This window comes from Microcaecilia unicolor, chromosome 7 (genome assembly GCF_901765095.1).
Source record: "Microcaecilia unicolor chromosome 7, aMicUni1.1, whole genome shotgun sequence".
Lineage (NCBI taxonomy): Eukaryota > Metazoa > Chordata > Amphibia > Gymnophiona > Siphonopidae > Microcaecilia > Microcaecilia unicolor.
In genome coordinates, this window is record NC_044037.1 from 285159762 (window position 1) to 285177191 (window position 17430).

At 44.7% G+C, this 17430-nt stretch overlaps 1 protein-coding gene across 1 annotated transcript in view; it reads right to left on the minus strand.

Annotated features, from left to right (window-relative positions):
* Nucleotides 1–17430, minus strand: part of SLC15A2 (solute carrier family 15 member 2) — a 219214-nt gene that overhangs the window by 147851 nt on the left and 53933 nt on the right. Inside the window, exons 4-6 of the mRNA XM_030210263.1 lie at nucleotides 13675–13767; nucleotides 6473–6572; nucleotides 4170–4260 (exon numbers count right to left, since the gene is read on the minus strand). Coding sequence (XP_030066123.1) covers nucleotides 4170–4260; nucleotides 6473–6572; nucleotides 13675–13767 — 284 coding nt within the window. The remainder of the gene's footprint in view (nucleotides 1–4169; nucleotides 4261–6472; nucleotides 6573–13674; nucleotides 13768–17430) is intronic.

Sequence of the window (17430 nt, forward strand, 5' to 3'; positions counted from 1 at the left end):
TCCAGTGGTATTTTTCACTAGAACAGCTGCAAACTTGTACACTCCTCCTCCCACCTCCCCCCAATACTCCAAACCTCTGCCCCACCTCCCCCCTCTCTGAACCTCTACCCTCCCATGTGGTACTTGACAATAACACTCACCCAGTAGCCATCTGTGACCGAATTTACCATCTGCAAAATTACACCCAAGGGCAGAGTTTGCAAGGATGTATGAGTCATGGCAGCTCCCGGGGAACTTGGACATGACATCCAGGATCCTCAGCTTAGCATCACAGACCACCTGGATGTTCAAAAAGCATCCAAGCTTGCAGTTGCGGTACTACATTTTGTCGTTCAATGGGGAGGGGGTGGAATAGCACATGGGTGCAGTCAATAGCTCCCAAGACGTTAGACATACCAGCAATTTGAAAAATGTCCTGTTTTAATTCCCACAGTTGGTCTTCCTCCTCCGGGAACTTGATATACTGCTTGGCACATTTTTTCAGGGCTCGAGGTACCTGGGTCAAATGTCTACACACAGTAGACTGGTCCACACCTCTGGAACCCCCTATCACATGCTGGAAGGTTCCCATGCCAAGGAACTGCAAGACTGTCAGCAACTTCACCAGCCCAGGTACTGAATGAGATCAAGCTGTTGGAGGATCAATATCAGCTCTGATGTCCTCATATAGTTCATATTGTCACGTTCCTCACCTGTTTGGCGCTCCTCCAGACTGGCTCGGGCCACGGGTTCCTCAGAAAGGGCTGAGGATCAGGCTTAGGAAGGTCTGTTTCAGTTTCTGTTTCCTAAGTCTGGCAGCCGTCATTTAGCTTGGATCAAGACCACGGCCATCTTGGTTGACTCAGGGGAGTCAGCCATGTTTCGGTTTCCTAGTCCGGCAGCCGTCATCCGGCTTGGAGCAGGGACAGCAGCCATCTTGGCTAGCTCAGGAGGGGGCAGCCATCTTGTTTACGAGAACAGGAAGGAAGCCCATGTTTGGGCATTGTGCGACTCTGCTGATGGGGGCAGCCATCTTGGAACAGCTGCGCATGGTTGAGCCTAATCCCTGCACTATTTAAAGCCCTGTTTCCAGTCCTTCCATGCTTCGGCTTCTATTCGCGTAGAGGTTGTGGTCTTCATCTGTTCCAGTGGTTTCCTGTGTTCCTGACCTTGGATTGCTTACTGACCACGCGTTGTGTTGCTGCCTGCCTTGACATTTACAGGCTCTGGACTGTGTTTGTTTGCCCACCTGTCTGGTCAGTGGTCGTGCAACCCCGCTGGTTCCGGAAGTCCTGCTGGCCACTCGAACCCAGGGGCTCAACTCCTGGGGGGCAGTGGCTAAGTGCAGGTGAAGCTAGGGGTTGTCTGGCTGCCTGACCGAGTGCGGTGTCACTCCTTCTTCGCCGTGCTCAGTCGGGGCACAAGGGCTCACACATCCCCAGTCATAACACATATATAGCAGTTCTGGCTAAACGGTACTCTTCCTCCACTCTTTTGTCCAACATTTTTTCCAAGGCCACCTGTGTGAGATACACTCACCACCAGGGATGGGCATGCAGAGGCCTAATCAGCAGCTGCTGTACTTCCTTCCTTTCCTCATCGTCCTCTCTCCTGAGCTCATCATCTTCATACACCTGTAGAAAGTGCAGGAAGAAACGTCCATCCATGTCTCCTGTTGCAGACAAACGCAAGATGCAAGTACTTATAAGAGCACAAGATACAAGCACTTGTAAAGAACTGGCTTCTATTGCAATGAAATTCTATAGTGAGAGAAAATGATCCCCCGACAGCCTTTGCAGTAGACTCCTGCCATAAAGCAAACCTTTTTGCGTGCGCCATAGACGGACATCAAATGTGTTCACAGAGGGTTGTTTCATTGTTTATTGTTCCATGACAACTTTTTATACAGTTATGTGCAGAACACACACATATAAATACACGCACATGGCATATTTCCCATACACATGGCACATTTCCCACACATGTGCAAATACTATTTAAAAATGCAAGCAGACTGCTTTCCTTTTTCTACAGGCGGAACACACATATGGCACATCTCCTGCACATATGACACATTTCCTACACACGTGTATATGCTATTAAAAAATGCTAGCAGACTGGTTCACCGAGAAGTCGCCCTCATGCAATGACACCTTCAGACCTGCTGGAAAATTTTGAAAGTTACAGGTAGACGCTGCTTTCTGTGCATTGCTCGAAAATGTCTGTGCATCACATGGAATGCTTATTTCAGTACAAACGAGCTTCTTTTCTTATATTTGCATAGCATTTTCGGTCGCTGTTTCCTCAAATGGTAAAAGCAGCACCGAGACACTTTATGCATTAGGCGCAAAACAACGTACAAGTTAAACTGGTTAAAACCAGTCTAAATGAAATGTTGCAAGGCCGATTTGCTTTGAGCATCGGGGCCCTTGTACTTTATTTATTTATTTATTTGTTGCATTTGTATCCCACATTTTCCCACCTTTTTGCAGGCTCAATGTGGCCTACATTATGCCGTAATGGCGACTGCCATTTCTGGCATGAGAAATACAAAGTATTGTTGCATTAAAGTTCATAAATTTAAGGTAAAATTATAAAATAAGTTGGATAAACAGTTCATTCAGGCATAAGATATAAAGGGTAACGCGTTAATGTTCATTGGTGACAAATTGTTTGATGCATTCAGGTGTAAAGAATTCGGCTTTATTTGGTTCTGATAGAGTTTTGATGTAGGTCATTTATGATGGTTCATTATGGTATGTCTTCTTGAACAGGTTGGTCTTTGGTAACTTCCGGAAGGCTGTTAAGTCGTGCATTATTTTTAAGGCCTTTGGTAGTGCATTCCACAGTTGCGTGCTGATGTAGGAGAAGCTAGATGCATATATTGATTTATATTTAAGTCCTTTGCAACTGGGGGTAGTGGAGGTTCAAGAATGTGTGTGCTGATCTTTTTGTGTTCCTGGTTGGTAAGTCTATGAGGTCTGACATGTATGTCGGGGCCTCACCATGAATGATTTTATGAACCAGGGTACAGATTTTGAACACAATTTGTTCTTTCAGTGGGAGCCAGTGTAGTTTTTCTCTTAGGGGTTTGGCGCTTTCGTATTTCGCTTTTCTAAATATGAGTCTGGCTGCAGTGTTTTGGGCAGTTTGGAGTTTCTTAGTGATTTGTTCTTTGCATCCGGCGTAAATGGCATTACAGTAATCCAAGTGGCTTAACACCATTGATTGTACCAGGCTGCGGAATATTTCCCTTGGGAAGAAAGGTTTAACTCCATAAGGTTTACTTCTATAAATTATTTTGAATACTTAGGTAACACTGCTATTATGCCCTCACTGCCTATGAAGCTGTACAGTTAAGTAGAAAGGTAGACAAAAAAAATTCCAGTTCAGTGTAAGGTCCACTCACCTGTTACCTTCCAAACATTTATTACAGAGTACCTGAACCAACAAGAACTTACTATAAGATGAAGAGGAATTGAGAGGGAAGGAATTCTGGATTTAGTTCACACCTTTTCTGGTTATAGCGCAAGGCAAGTTACATTCAAGTATGGTAAATAAGTTTCTGTCCCCAAAGGGCTATCAGTCTATATTTGGACCTGAGGCAATAGAGGGTTAAATGGTTTGTCCAAGATCACAAGGAGGCACAGTGGGATTGAACCAGACGTCCCTGATTCTTGACTTGCTGCTCTAACGATTAGGTTAGCTATCGTGATACAACTGGGCTGAGACTTTATCTGGAAGACGGTGGCACCAAAAGCACGAGCACATGGGCATCCCTCTTGCTTCCCGAATTTAGAGGTGTAATAGGGAGGTTGGGGGTTCACTTGGACCACCGATTAAGGGATGGGAGTGAGGGGTTCAAGAGGGACATTTGGGCCATCAGGGAGATCTTTGGGGGATGAAGAGTCTAGGGGCCCACTAGGGCCACCAGGGATCTTGTGACCTAGATCCAAAAAATAAAACATCTAACGAAGAGTAGCTAATTCTCAAAAGTTAGCCATACTTATAGTAAATTAATCAAATAAAATGATGTCACATATGGGTTGTTTGTTGGCTCTTGTTCTCGAAATAAATCTGTGGACTAACACGGCAACCACAATTGTTTGCCCAAGGACCAAACTTAAATGGTCACACTTATTGCATTTAATGACAAATCCACTCAGTCACCATTGTAGAACAATACCAACCTCGTAGTGCAGGGGTTGCAAATGTAGATATAAGGCTTCCTAAATTAATGGCTAAATAGAAAATTGAAAAGAATTTACTTCGCGCTTGTGCCTAAAACAGAAGAAATGGAAACATCAGTACATTGAAATTAATATTTGACTACCTTTATAATGCTTTTTTTTCTGTTACCTGGAAATGTAAGTAAGAATAATAAACTGGACTCTTTGCATGACAACTTTTTTCTTAATCAATAACTTCCAAATGTCAACACAAATATATTAAATACGGTCATAGAAAACATTCTCATATTGCAACCACAGAGAAATAAGGTTGAGAATAATTTGGAAGGGAGAACTCGGTGCACTATTGTTAAGTTCAAACACAGTCATGAATGATGTTCAAATAAAGCAAAATTATTAATCTTCAGAGCAGATTGATGTGTTTCTAATCAATCGTTGATTTTGTAACCCATAACACTTCAACTTGGTCATCACCAGGCAATGACCAGAATGCCAAGAGTAGTCCATTTCAAAGAGTGACATTTACCACCCCAATGAGTGCGATTTAAGGTCAATGAATGAGATTTTCTAAGAGATGTTTTAGGAGTAAATAAGCACATCCCCTCCCTCCCAAGTACTTCCTTTTTATTGGTCTCAATCAATTGATCTCTACCCTCCAGCAATCTCTGTTGTCATCAGTCAACCATATCCCCCACCCCCATTAACGTCCCTTAACCTCTATCGCTCTTACCCCTTCCAGGAAACCTACCCCCTCCGAACTCAACTACTCTTGCCCCACCCCCTAGAGCAAATATTCCATCTTTGGCCAACATCACCTCTTTTGCAGCCATTACCCACTTGCCCCACACTTCATTTTCCCTACCAGACTCCTCCTGCTGCATTGAAGACTGTTTTTCACATTTGCCAGGGGAACCCTGCAGCCACTCAACATTGATGCTCCAGAATCCCTCCTGCAAGGCATGAGGAATCCCACAGCCTAAGCAGTGCTGCTCTAGACTCCATCCTGCATTCTTCAGCCGCTGTACCTGGGGAAACTCTGCAGCTGCTTGGTTCCTCCAATCTGGCCTTGCAGAATGCATGAGAAGAAATTTGTAAGTACTTTGTAAAATGCTGGTCCACATCAATCATTTTGGGCCCCTTTTACCAAACTGCGGCAAAAGGGGGCCTGAGCTGGCGTCGCCATATGTTTTTCACGCGCGCCAAGGCCCCCCTTTTACCGCAGCAGGTAAAAGGGAAGTCTCTCCTTCCTGCAGGAAATGGCCGTGCGGCAAGTAAAGCACTTGCCGCACGGCCATTTTGGTGGGGGAGCCCTTATCGCCAACCATTGAAGTGGCGGTAAGGGCTCCTGCACTACCCTGGTGGTAACCGGACTGCCAGGTACGCTCCGGCACTGCAAAAATAAATATATTTTTGTAGTGCTGGCTATGACAGCGCGCTAGGGGTGGGAAGTACCGCGTTGCTAGGCAGAACGCATAAGAACACACCCTCACAGTTTTGTGCTAAGCAATTAGGTGCACTTTTAATAGAACAGAGCCTAGTGCTTACATGCATAAATGGCAAGTATTGACCAGGGGCGCAGCTAGGTGGGGCCATGGGGGCATGGGCCTCCACAGATTTAGCCTTGGTCCCCTCGACTTTCGACCCCCCCATCCCGCCACCAACCCTTCCCCGCTGCCAGGTACCTTTGCTGATGGGGGTCCCCAACCCCTGCCAGCCGAAGTCCTCTTCAGCGCCGGTCTCCGCACATTCGCTGATCTGTTTCTGTGAGTCTTGATTCCTGACATCCTGCATGCACGTCCTGCACGTAGGAACATGCAGGACGTCAGGAGTCAGGACTCACAGAAACAGATCGGCGAATGCACCGGAAACCGGCACTGAAGAGGATTTTGGCTGGCGGGGGTTGGGGATCCCCGCCAGCAAAGGTACCTGGCGGCGGCGGCAGAGGTGTGGGGGGGTTCAAAAGTGGCAGGGGGTCGCAGCGGCGGGGGGGCTAAAATGTGCCCCCTCAACTCAGGCTCTGGACCCCCCTCCCACCGAAGTCTGGCTACGCCCCTGGTACTGACATCATCTATGCGTATATTGCTACCATCCTATAAAGTTGTGCCCCGACTGATGCCTAAATAAAGGCACCCCCTTTACAGAATGCCCTGAAAATGTGCACCTGAATAGTGTTACATTGGCAATTACTGTAACTCTTGGTGAATGTTCATACAGTTTGAAAGTGTCACCTCTTATCAATTGACTGCCTGCGCTATCTGACTTCTTGGACCTGCTTTTATGCCTTTTGTTAAATAAAATCTCACATGTTCTGCTTCAAACTGGTCCCCACCAAATGCAGCCACACAAGGCTTGATACCTCCAGTTCCAAAGGCGATCAAGAAGAGCCCAGTCATTGACAAGATCCTTAAAATACAGAAAAAGAATTCAATGAGCCATCCCCTTGAACTAAATATTTCCAATTTTTTTTAATAATGCATTTTTAAAAAATATGTTTATTAAATGCTTTTTCATACCGATAATACAAAGGTAAACTAAAAAATAAACACAAAACCAAACACCCCCCCCCCCCCCCCCCCCGCAAATAAACACAAAGGAAGATCAAAGAGCCATGACAATACCCGGAAACACACAGTATGGATACACAAAATCAAGTGGTGCTATGCGGCTCCTTACAAAAGTGATCTAAACGAGCCCAGGTCTTCAAAAACAGACTTAATTCGTCGACGCCTATGGGCCAAAATGGTTTCATATTTCCTAATCACACAAACGTAACTCCACCATTCATTCTAACTGAGGTACACATTATTTTTGCAATTGGAGTGTAACACAGAAAATGCATTTTTAATAAGAACGTAACATAGCACATCCAACACATAAATGCAATACTCAGCTTCATTTTAAAGCAGCAAGTACTCGCTACATGACGCCATACACCAGTCTGAGTATGTAGCTTTCTACTTGGCTCTTGCATCTAGCTTTTCATCCTTAATGTGTTTTCGTTTTTACACATTGTGGAAGAGGTGCTTACAGTAAGAGACTAATTGTTAGACCAGCGGGCTAAGGACCAGCGGAGCACACACCAAATCCCACTGCAGTTCCTTGTTAGGTTGGACTAGGCCGGGCCGGGGGCAAGGCCGCCCCGCCTCCGCCCCCCGCTGCTCCGCCTCCGCCCCCCCCGCCGCTGCCGCCCCCGTCGCCCCCCGCTTCCCCCCATCACTCCCCCCGCTGCTGCAGTCCGCGGTCTCACCTGCCTGCCTCCACGGCTCTGGGCCCCCTTCATTCAAAGCGGCAGTCGCAGATCACGTCTCTTCTGGCCTTTCCTCCCTGCGTCCCGCCCTCGTCTGATTTGTACAGCGCTGCGTAACCCTAGTAGCGCTCTAGAAATGTTAAGTAGTAGTAGTAGTAGTATGTAACTTCCGGTTTCTGCGAGGGCGGGACACAGGAAGGGAAGGCCAGAAGAGACGCGATCTGCGACTGCCGCTTTGAATGAAGGGGGCCCAGAGCCGAGGAGGCAGGCAGGTGAGACCGGGGACTGCAGCGCCGACGGCCTGACCCCGGCGCCGGGCCCCCCTTGGAGACCCAGGCCCGGGGAATTTTGCACCTCCTGCCCTCCCTCTCTGCAGCCCTGGTCACTGGAAATACAACACACAGCTATATATGTGCTGGCTTTAACAGACCCTCATGAAGCAGAATACCTCCACAAGTTCAAGGCTGGCTGGTACCTGATAGTTTCTAACACTGGGGAGAAAATGCTGAAATTTAAGCTATCGTTTCGAGGTTTATTCCTGTCACTTCAAGTTAGGGACAAACGTCATTTACATTTCTCAATAAATACACATCCATAATTCACATGGTCATGTTTCACAATATCTGCACAAAGTTTCAATAAAGATGAAAGCGTCTTTTATTTATGGGTTAATATTCAACAAAGTCAGCAATTTTTTAAAACACCAGCCGCAGCATTTAAATTATTTGCATATACGCGGCGCTGCTATCTACGACAACAGCAGTGCTAAATATACTTGTTCAGCAGCGACCACCATTAGCTCTATGGTGGTACCTATATGAATTAAGGTAGGGCAAACGTTTTCCACATAGCTTTATGTATTGAGGCTGAATACTGCACAAAACGCAGTAGCGTTGGATGGAGTGGCCTAGTGGTTAGGGTGGTGGACTTTGGTACTGGGGAACTGAGTTCGATTCCCACTTCAGGCACAGGCAGCTCCTTGTGACTCTGGGCAAGTCACTTAACCCTCCATTGCCCCATGTAAGCCGCATTGAGCCTGCCATGAGTGGGAAAGCGCGGGGTACAAATGTAACAAAACTAAAATAGATACTATTGGAGATTCTACATGGAATGTTGCTACTATTGGAGATTCTACATGGAATGTTGTTATTCAACTAGCAACATTCCATGTAGAAGGCTGCGCAGGCTTCTGTTTCTGTGAGTCTGACGTCCTGCACGTATGTGCAGGACGTCAGACTCACAGAAGCAGAAGCCTGCGCAGCCACATTGGTGATCTGCAAGGGCCGACTTCTAGTGGAATAGCAACATTCCATGTAGAATCTCGAATAGTAGCAACAGTGGAGGAGTGGCCTAGTGGTTAGGGTGGTGGACTTTGGTCCTGAGGAACTGAGTTTGATTCCCACTTCAGGCACAGGCAGCTCTTGTGACTCTGGGCAAGTCACTTAACACTCCATTGCCCTATGTAAGCCGCATTGAGCCTGCCATGAGTGGGAAAGCGCGGGGTACAAATATAAAAAAAAATAAGGAAGGACCAATCTTCACTCTGGCACCACATCAGTGCTGCTGGATTGTGCCAAACTGGTCTGTAAGAATATTCAGTGTCCTGTCCAGATAGTACCTCTGAATATGTATTTATTTATTTAATACATTTATACCCCACATTTTCCCACCAGTTGCAGGCTCAATGTGGCTTACACAAAACCACAGGGTATGCTACGGTTCAGAAAGTATAATTACACATTGCAGTAGTAGGTTATTAGCATACTGGTATCATTTTATTTATTTATTTATTGCATTTGTATCCCACATTTTCCCCACCTATTTGCAGGCTCAATGTGGCTTACATAATGTTGTTAACATTCTCATTACAGGATAACAGATACATTTAGTTTTGTGCAGAGATTAAGTAAGGGAAGAAAGAAGAAGGAAGGGAGTGATTAGGGTAATTACAGAAGGTGAGCTTTCTTAACTCATTGGGTTGGTGAGGTGGACAACAACTGATAACAAAAGATAGTAGAAAAGTCCATGGATTATGCTGAAGAACAGGTGGAAGTACATTGGGTTGAGTCTGTAGGGTATGTCTTCTTGAACATGGTGGTCTTCAATAGTTTTCTGGAATTTAGATAGTTCTGGGTTGATTTTCGGGTTCTAGGCAGTGCATTCCACAGTTGTGTGCCTATGAAGGAGAAGTTGGATGCGTAGGTAGATTTGTACTTCAGGCCACTGCAATCTGGGTAATGTAAATTTAGGAAGGATCGGGAGGAATTGAAACTCTGGGTGGAAGATCCACCAGATCTAGCATATAATCGGGAACGTCTCCGTAAATGATCCTATGAATCAAGGTACAGATCTTAAAAGGCGATACGTTCTTTAATGGGAAGCCAATGTCATTTTTCACGAAGGGGCTTGGCAGAATCAAATTTAGATTTTCCAAAGATCAGTCTCGCCGCTGTGTTCTGGGCGGTCTGAAGTTTCTTGACTAAATATTCTTTACAGCCTGCATAGATTCCGTTGCAGTAATCTAAGTGGCTTAAAGCCACTGATTGTATTAGATTGCGGAATATCAGAGGACACGGTACCTATCTGCAGAACAGCTGCCGTTATATTGATAACTGCTTTTGAATTTCTAGCTCTAAGACTTTCAGAAGGTAATTTTGAACAAGGTGCCCAAAGTGAGGTGTCGGGATGCTACACACCAAGCGTGAATTATACAATTTTATTTAGTTATTATTTATTTATGACATTTATACCCCACATTTTCCCGCACAATTTCAAGTTCAATGTGGCTAACAAGCTAAAACGAAGTCATTACAGAATATAAATCAAAATAAATCATAAACCCACACTTATCAATAAGGAAAGAATCACAAATATATAAATAATTCAATAATAAAGCATAATGGGGAGAATGGAAGAGAAGAGATTAGGCACCAGGATCAACTGACAGAAATTTTTTGAAAAGGAAAGATTTCAAAAACTTACAAAAAAAATAATGGCAATTATGCATGTAATTTCTGTTATAGAATTTGTCTGCAGTTATGCGTCTAACTTTAGGTGTGAGAACTTATGCTAGTGGAGTGGAGGAGTGGCCTAGTGGTTAGAGTGCTGGTCTTGCAATCCAGAGGTGGCTGGTTCAAATCCCACTGCTGCTCCTTGTGATCCTAGGCATTGCCTCAGGTACAAACTTAGATTGTGAGCCCTCCTGGGACAGAGAAATTCACCTTGAGCTACTACTGAAAAAGATGTGAGCAAAATCTAAATAAATAAATAGTTGAATGGCTATTGTAAATGCTTGTGCCTGACTGCTGTCAGTGAGGCACATAACTGATAGTATTCTATATCATGCTGGGCATGCTCCCAACCCATGCCCCTCCCACATCTACACCCCTAGCAGCTGCATGCTAAGGGGCCCTTTTACAAAGCAGTGGTAAGCCCAACGCAGGCTTACCGCTCGCTAAAAGAGAAGTACCGCTGGGCTACTGCAGCAGCCCAGCAGTAGTTTCCACCTCCAGCTCGTGCCATTTCTGGCCCTACAAAAATATTTAAATTTTTGTGGCACCGGTGTGTACCCAGCAGTAATCGGGCAGTGCCACATGCTGCCTGGTTACCACTGGGGTAGTGCTGGAGGTGCCCTTACCGTCACCTCAATGGGTGGCACTAAGTGCTCCCACCCGAAATGGGTGCATGGAAAATGCTTCATTTGCTGCACGTTAATTTTTTTTTTAACCCTGCCTTTTACCCGCTGCAGTAAAAGGGGGCCTCGGTGTGCGTCAAAAACACGCACCAATGCCAGCGCAGGCCCCCTTCTGCCGCAGCTTTGTAAAAGGACCCCTAAAGGAGTTAGACGCTAGGGTTCTAGAACACCAAGTGCAGTTACGCGCATAACTGCAAATTAGTGCCAATTCACACCAACAATCACCAATAATTGGTTGTTCGTGCCAAATAGGAGCTAATTAAGCACATAAGTTAAGCGTGGAACTGACTATTCTATTTCTTGTGCATGCAACTTTGCGTGCTAAGGGGGAGAATTCTATATATGGCACTAAAAGAACAAGTTTAGTGCTATTCTATAAACCTCGCCTAAAGTTAGGCACAGTTTATAGAATACGCATAGCGCCTGTTCCCATGACTAAAACTTAGGTGCGACCATTTACGCCAACTAAAACCCGGTGTAAATGCCTGCGCTTAACTTAGGCGTGGATCGAGCATACTCTTATTACAGTCTAAGTAATATTTAGGAACACCCACGACTCGCCCGTGCCCCTCCCATGGCCACTCCCCTTTTGAGATCCGCACGTTAGAATTTACGTGCACCACATTACGGAATACACTTAGAAAGTCGCACATGTAAATTCTTATTAGTGCCAATAAATTGCTTGTTAGTGGCCAATTATCAGCACCGATTGGCTTGTAAACCAATTAAGTTGTGCACGCAATTTGACCACACTGTCAAATTTGAACACACAGCTTGAGGCATGAAGCACTGCACTGGCTTCCTATCAGCGAACGTATCTCTTTCAAAATCTGCACCTTGGTCCATAAGATTATCTACGGTGAAATCCCAGGTTACATGATTGACCTGATCAATCTCCCAATCAGAAATAGTACCAGTTCATCACGGTCTTACCTGAATCTCCACTACCCAAATTGCAAAGGACTAAAATGCAAGACTACCCCTGCGTCCAACTTCTCTTACATAAGCACGCGTCTGTGGAACGCACTGCCACATGTGGTGAAAACAACTTACGATCACCTAAAATTCAGGAAATTTTTCAAGACTCACCTATTCGGAAAGGCATACCCGACTGACCCAACTTAAATGCTTCAACCCTGCAACACTTCACTATTAAAGATCGTACTGGACATTAACAAACCCTTTTACCTCTAACCCAACTTGACTGAATCTTATCTTCCCCATCCCACTATAACATCTTTTGTACTTATCCCCTACCGGACTTGGCGAATGCCTTTACGGTATTAAGTAAGCCACATTGAGCCTGCAAATAGGTGGGAAAATGTGGGATACAAATGCATCAAACTAATAAATAAATATATATATAGAATCTGGGGGTAAGCATAAAATTATGCACACAAGTTTATAGAATGAGGGGGCTAATGTCAGAGTAGCTAAGTAGGAAAACCTTTGAAACACTTTACAAACTAGTATCTTATTTGTTTTTGTTACATTTGTACCCCGCGCTTTTCCCACTCATGGCAGGCTCAATGCAGCTTACATGGGGCAATGGAGGGTTAAGTGACTTGCCCAGAGTCCCACTAGCAACATTCCATGTAGAAGTCGGCCCTTGCAGATCACCAATGTGGCCGTGCAGGCTTCTGCTTCTGTGAGTCTGACGTCCTGCACGTACGTGCAGGACGTCAGACTCACAGAAACAGAAGCCTGCGCAGCCTTCTACATGGAATGTTGCTAGTGGAATAGCAACATTCCATGTAGAATCTCCAATAGTAGCAACATTCCATCTAAAATCTCCAATAGTATCTGTTTTATTTTTGTTACATTTGTACCCTGCGCTTTCTCAATGCAGCTCAATGCAGCTCAATGCAGCTCAATGCAGGGGGGGCAGGGGTCGCTGGACATGGGTGGCTGCAGGGGGGCAGGGGAGAGAGGAGGTTCGCTGGACATGGGTGGCTGCAGTGGGTGCAGGGGGAGAGGAGGGTCGCTGGACATGGGTGGCTGCAGGGGGGGCAGGGGTCGCTGGACATGGGTGGCTGCAGGGGGGCAGGGGAGAGAGGAGGGTTGCTGGACATGGGTGGCAGGAGGGGGGGCAGGGGAGAGTGGAGGTTCGCTGGACATGGGTGGCTGCAGTGGGTGCAGGGGGAGAGGAGGGTCGCTGGACATGGGTGGCTGCAGGGGGAGAGGAGGGTTGCTGGACATGGGTGGCTGCAGGGGAGCCGAGGAAAACCTTGCTAGCGCCCGTTTCATTTGTGTCAGAAACAGGCCTTTTTTACTAGTAATATATATGCTCACAGGTTTATTTGCAAAATGGCTGCCCCTGCTATACATGCAAGCAAATACATTCCTTATATGTATTTTACAAAAGACTCTGCATCAGCAGTGCCTTTTGTAAACTACAGGGGGGAATTGAGCACACCCTGACACGAGTGCTTCATTTCCGATCTCAACAACCAGTATAAAATGGGCCTTAAAATGTGATATTGGCAGGTTGTATTTGGTGCCTGATATCAGTTGCATTGTAAATTCATAGTACCGACATAAAGCACATGAAAATATTTACTTACACATGAGTAGTCGAATCTCCCACAGGTGGGATAGCGCCAATAGACTTGATCAAATGCCCAATTACATAAACAATGGAAAGATAGATGATAGTTCTACAAAATAAAACTCAGAATCAGTCCAATGCATAATATCAAATTTGAGATCTCATCTTTAACACTGCCAAGCGCCCTCTTGCAGGGCTGTAATTTTATTTTATCATTCAATGCAAAAATTGAGAAGAACAGTGCTATATTGGAGAAACAAGCTAGATGCTAAAGACGAGACTCAATTTTCATTGACATAATATTAAATATTCCAATGCCAACCAGGATGTCACCTCTGTGGGACAGAACTTTACAAAACCAGAACACCGTATTTTATAGTGAGAATACTAAAAGGACATTTTAAAACAATCCAAATCTTTGAAGTTAAAATGATGAAATATTTTGACACCCACCAGACAGGGCTTAACAAAGATCTGAGCTTTCTATCCACTATAAACCATAAAATTCTACTGCTTTGTCACCCTCTTATCAGCCATCCATCTCTCCCTGTCTCTCACTCACCCAGCTCTCCATGTTTCTCACCTAACCCACCCCCATCCTGTTCCTGTGAGACTGTCATTGGAATGCTTTTATGTTTCACTTATATATTCTGATCTTTGCAAACATTTGCTTATTTCTGATCTGAAGAATAAGGGTTACCTTTGAAAGCTAATTGAAGAGGTCACACGGTGCTACGGCCGTGAGAGGACGCAGGGGCTGAGCTCTCCCGGTCTTTCTGCTCTGCCCGCTGTTTTAATTTTATTCATTTTTATGTTTCTTACATTTTAAATTACGTTTTTGGTAATCGGAACACTTACTTGTCTTGGGCGTACTATTTTTGTACTGATTGGAGGACGTGTGGCATCGAAATCGCTGCAGAAAGGTGCCGAGTGGTCCCGAGGCGGAGAAGACTTAGATCGGCCTGGGTAACAGAAGTGGCAGCAGAGGTGACGATGGCGGCTATGGAACCTATTTTAGATAGGCGACTGCAGCCAACTGATACCAAATTGAAGCGGCGTCATGATCAGTTTGCTGAAATTCGTTGTGGTGGGTAGTGGGTTTTTGGGGGTGGGGGGCTCAGTACAAAAGGTAAGGGAGCTATGTACCTAGGAGCAATTTATGAAGTCCACTGCAATGCACCCTAGGATGCCCGGTTGGTGCATGTCAGGAGGACCAGTGCACTACAAATGCTGGCTCCTCCCAAGACCAAAGGGCCTGCATTTGGTCGTTTCTGAGATGAGCGTCCTTAGTTTCCATTATCGCCAAAAAGCAAAAACGACCAAGTCTAAGGGCACCCATCTGTAAGAATGAACCTAAATTTCAAGATTTGGGCGTCCCCGACCGTATTATCGAAACGAAAGATGGACGCCCATCTTGTTTCGATAATACTGGTTTCCTCGCCCCTTTCACCGGGGCATCCTGCGAGGACGTCCTCAGGAAAACTTGGGCACTCCTTTCGATTATGCCCCTCCACGCATCACATCTCTTACGCAATGGTTGTACATTGGCGGTAGTCACTTGGTTGCAATCCTTCTTTATTTCCCCTCAGGTAAACAGTATGTTGGTGGCTTATTTTGCTAAAGCTTTAATGCCCCTGATGCCCTGGAATGATTATGGTAACATAGCAGCCAGGTGGACAGAGGAATTAGGACAACATGTGGGGGAGGCAGCAATTTTGACTATGTTAAGATTGGTGCCTCGGATTTTTTATAATGCTCGACACAGAGAAAGTATGTTCCGTATGATAACGAGGGCTTACTTTTCTCCGAGGCAGGCGTTTCATGCAGGAAGTGCCCTTTCTTTGCGGTGTGAGGCCTGTGGAACACTTGAGTCCACCCTCTCTCATGCATTTTGGACCTGTCTGACAATACAGGATTTTTGGAACAATATTGTAATGTTTACTGCAACGCTGTTTTCTTTGCCTCCAGACTTTTCTCTCTCCAGCCTTTTGTTAGGGTTAACCCAATATAGATCTCTTTGGACCAAAGGGCAGCGTTATTTTATGTATAAGTCATGCAGGATAGGTGTGAAGTGTATCTTACAGCATTGGTGTGTGAGAGATGCTCCTAACTTATGGCATTGGCATAAAGCACTTCATGAATTATGTACTTGGGAGTCTCGTGCTGCCTCACTCACGATAAAGAGGAAAAAGTGGTTTTGGATGATGTGGGAGCCCTATGTTCAGGGTCTCTCTCCCCGAGCTCACAGCCTACTCATTAATAATCAGCCTTTGTGATTGGTTGTTGATGGATCAATGAATATATGCTTTGGTCCCCTCACTTGAGTTTATTTTGAGCGGGAGGGTGGGAGACATTAAAGGGAGGGGGGGTTTTGTTGTCTCTCTTTCCGGGGTGTTAGGGTGATCATACGGTCTTAGACCCTCCCTATATAAGCGTTAGAAGACAATACTAGAAGGAGGAATCCCTCGGGATGGGGTATTTTAGATTTTGTTACAAAGGGGATTGGTAGAGGATCGGGGGTGGGGATGGAAGCTCAAGGGGTAGGAGTTGTTTATGAGAACTGAGGGGGGTGTAAGGATGGGGTTGACTGTAGATCTGTTCTTACTTACATAGTTTTGTTAATTAACTAGCATTTTTGACACATTGTTCATATTGATCGGGATACTGTTAGCCCACCTCTTTAACATTGCTTTTGACTCGTAACCACTTGTAACCACTCGCCTCCACCTACCCTCCTCTCTTCCTTCCCGTTCACATTAATTGATTTGATTTGCTTACTTTATTTATTTTTTGTCTATTAGATTGTAAGCTCTTTGAGCAGGGACTGTCTTTCTTCTATGTTTGTGCAGCGCTGCGTATGCCTTGTAGTGCTATAGAAGTGATAAATAGTAGTAGTAGTAGTCTCTTGTAACCAGAGCTAATATTGTGATGTCATAATGCCTCAGTCCACCAATAAGAGCCAACCTCATCAGTGATGTCACAATGGCTTGATTGTCCTATACTTGGCTTACTTTTATTACATAGCTCTTTGAGCAGGGACTGTCTTTCTTCTATGTTTGTGCAGCGCTGCGTACGCCTTGTAGCGCTATAGAAATGCTAAATAGTAGTAGTAGTAGTCTCAGTAAGGGGATTTGGGGGAAGAGAGGTGGGGGGAGGAAAACACGAAAAACTAAAAGTATGGCGAAGGATGCTTTTTTTGGGGTGTATTATGCTTGTATTGAGTCTTATCACTGTGTATTATTCGACACCTTGTAACATGTATCTTGAGACTCTTTTGTTCCTCGTCAATAAAGAAATTAAAACATGAAAGCTAATTGAAAAATGTAGTAAGTTAGTCCATGTTTTGATTTATTTCTATTTATTACCTTTAAAAGTGGACTAACATTTCACTCAATTTTATTTTACAATTTATTTATTTTTATTCATTTATTGCATTTGTATCCCACATTTTCCCACCTATTTGCAGGCTCAATGTGGCTTACAATGTTCCGTTATGGCTTGCGCCATTCCAGAGTAGAAGATAATAATTGGTATTACATAAAGATCATGGGTGACATAATAGAATTAGTTAAACAGATATCGGAAGAAACAGGTCAGCATTTAGGTGTAGTGATGTTGCGTTATAATTACAGTTCTTTTTTTTTCTGTTCAATCATTTTTATTAATTTGGATATAACAATAAAAAAGGAAATTAAGTACCATTGACTTAATAACAGTTTAACAAGTTAGAACATGTACACTGACTTATAGAAAAATTATGGATAGTGTTTAC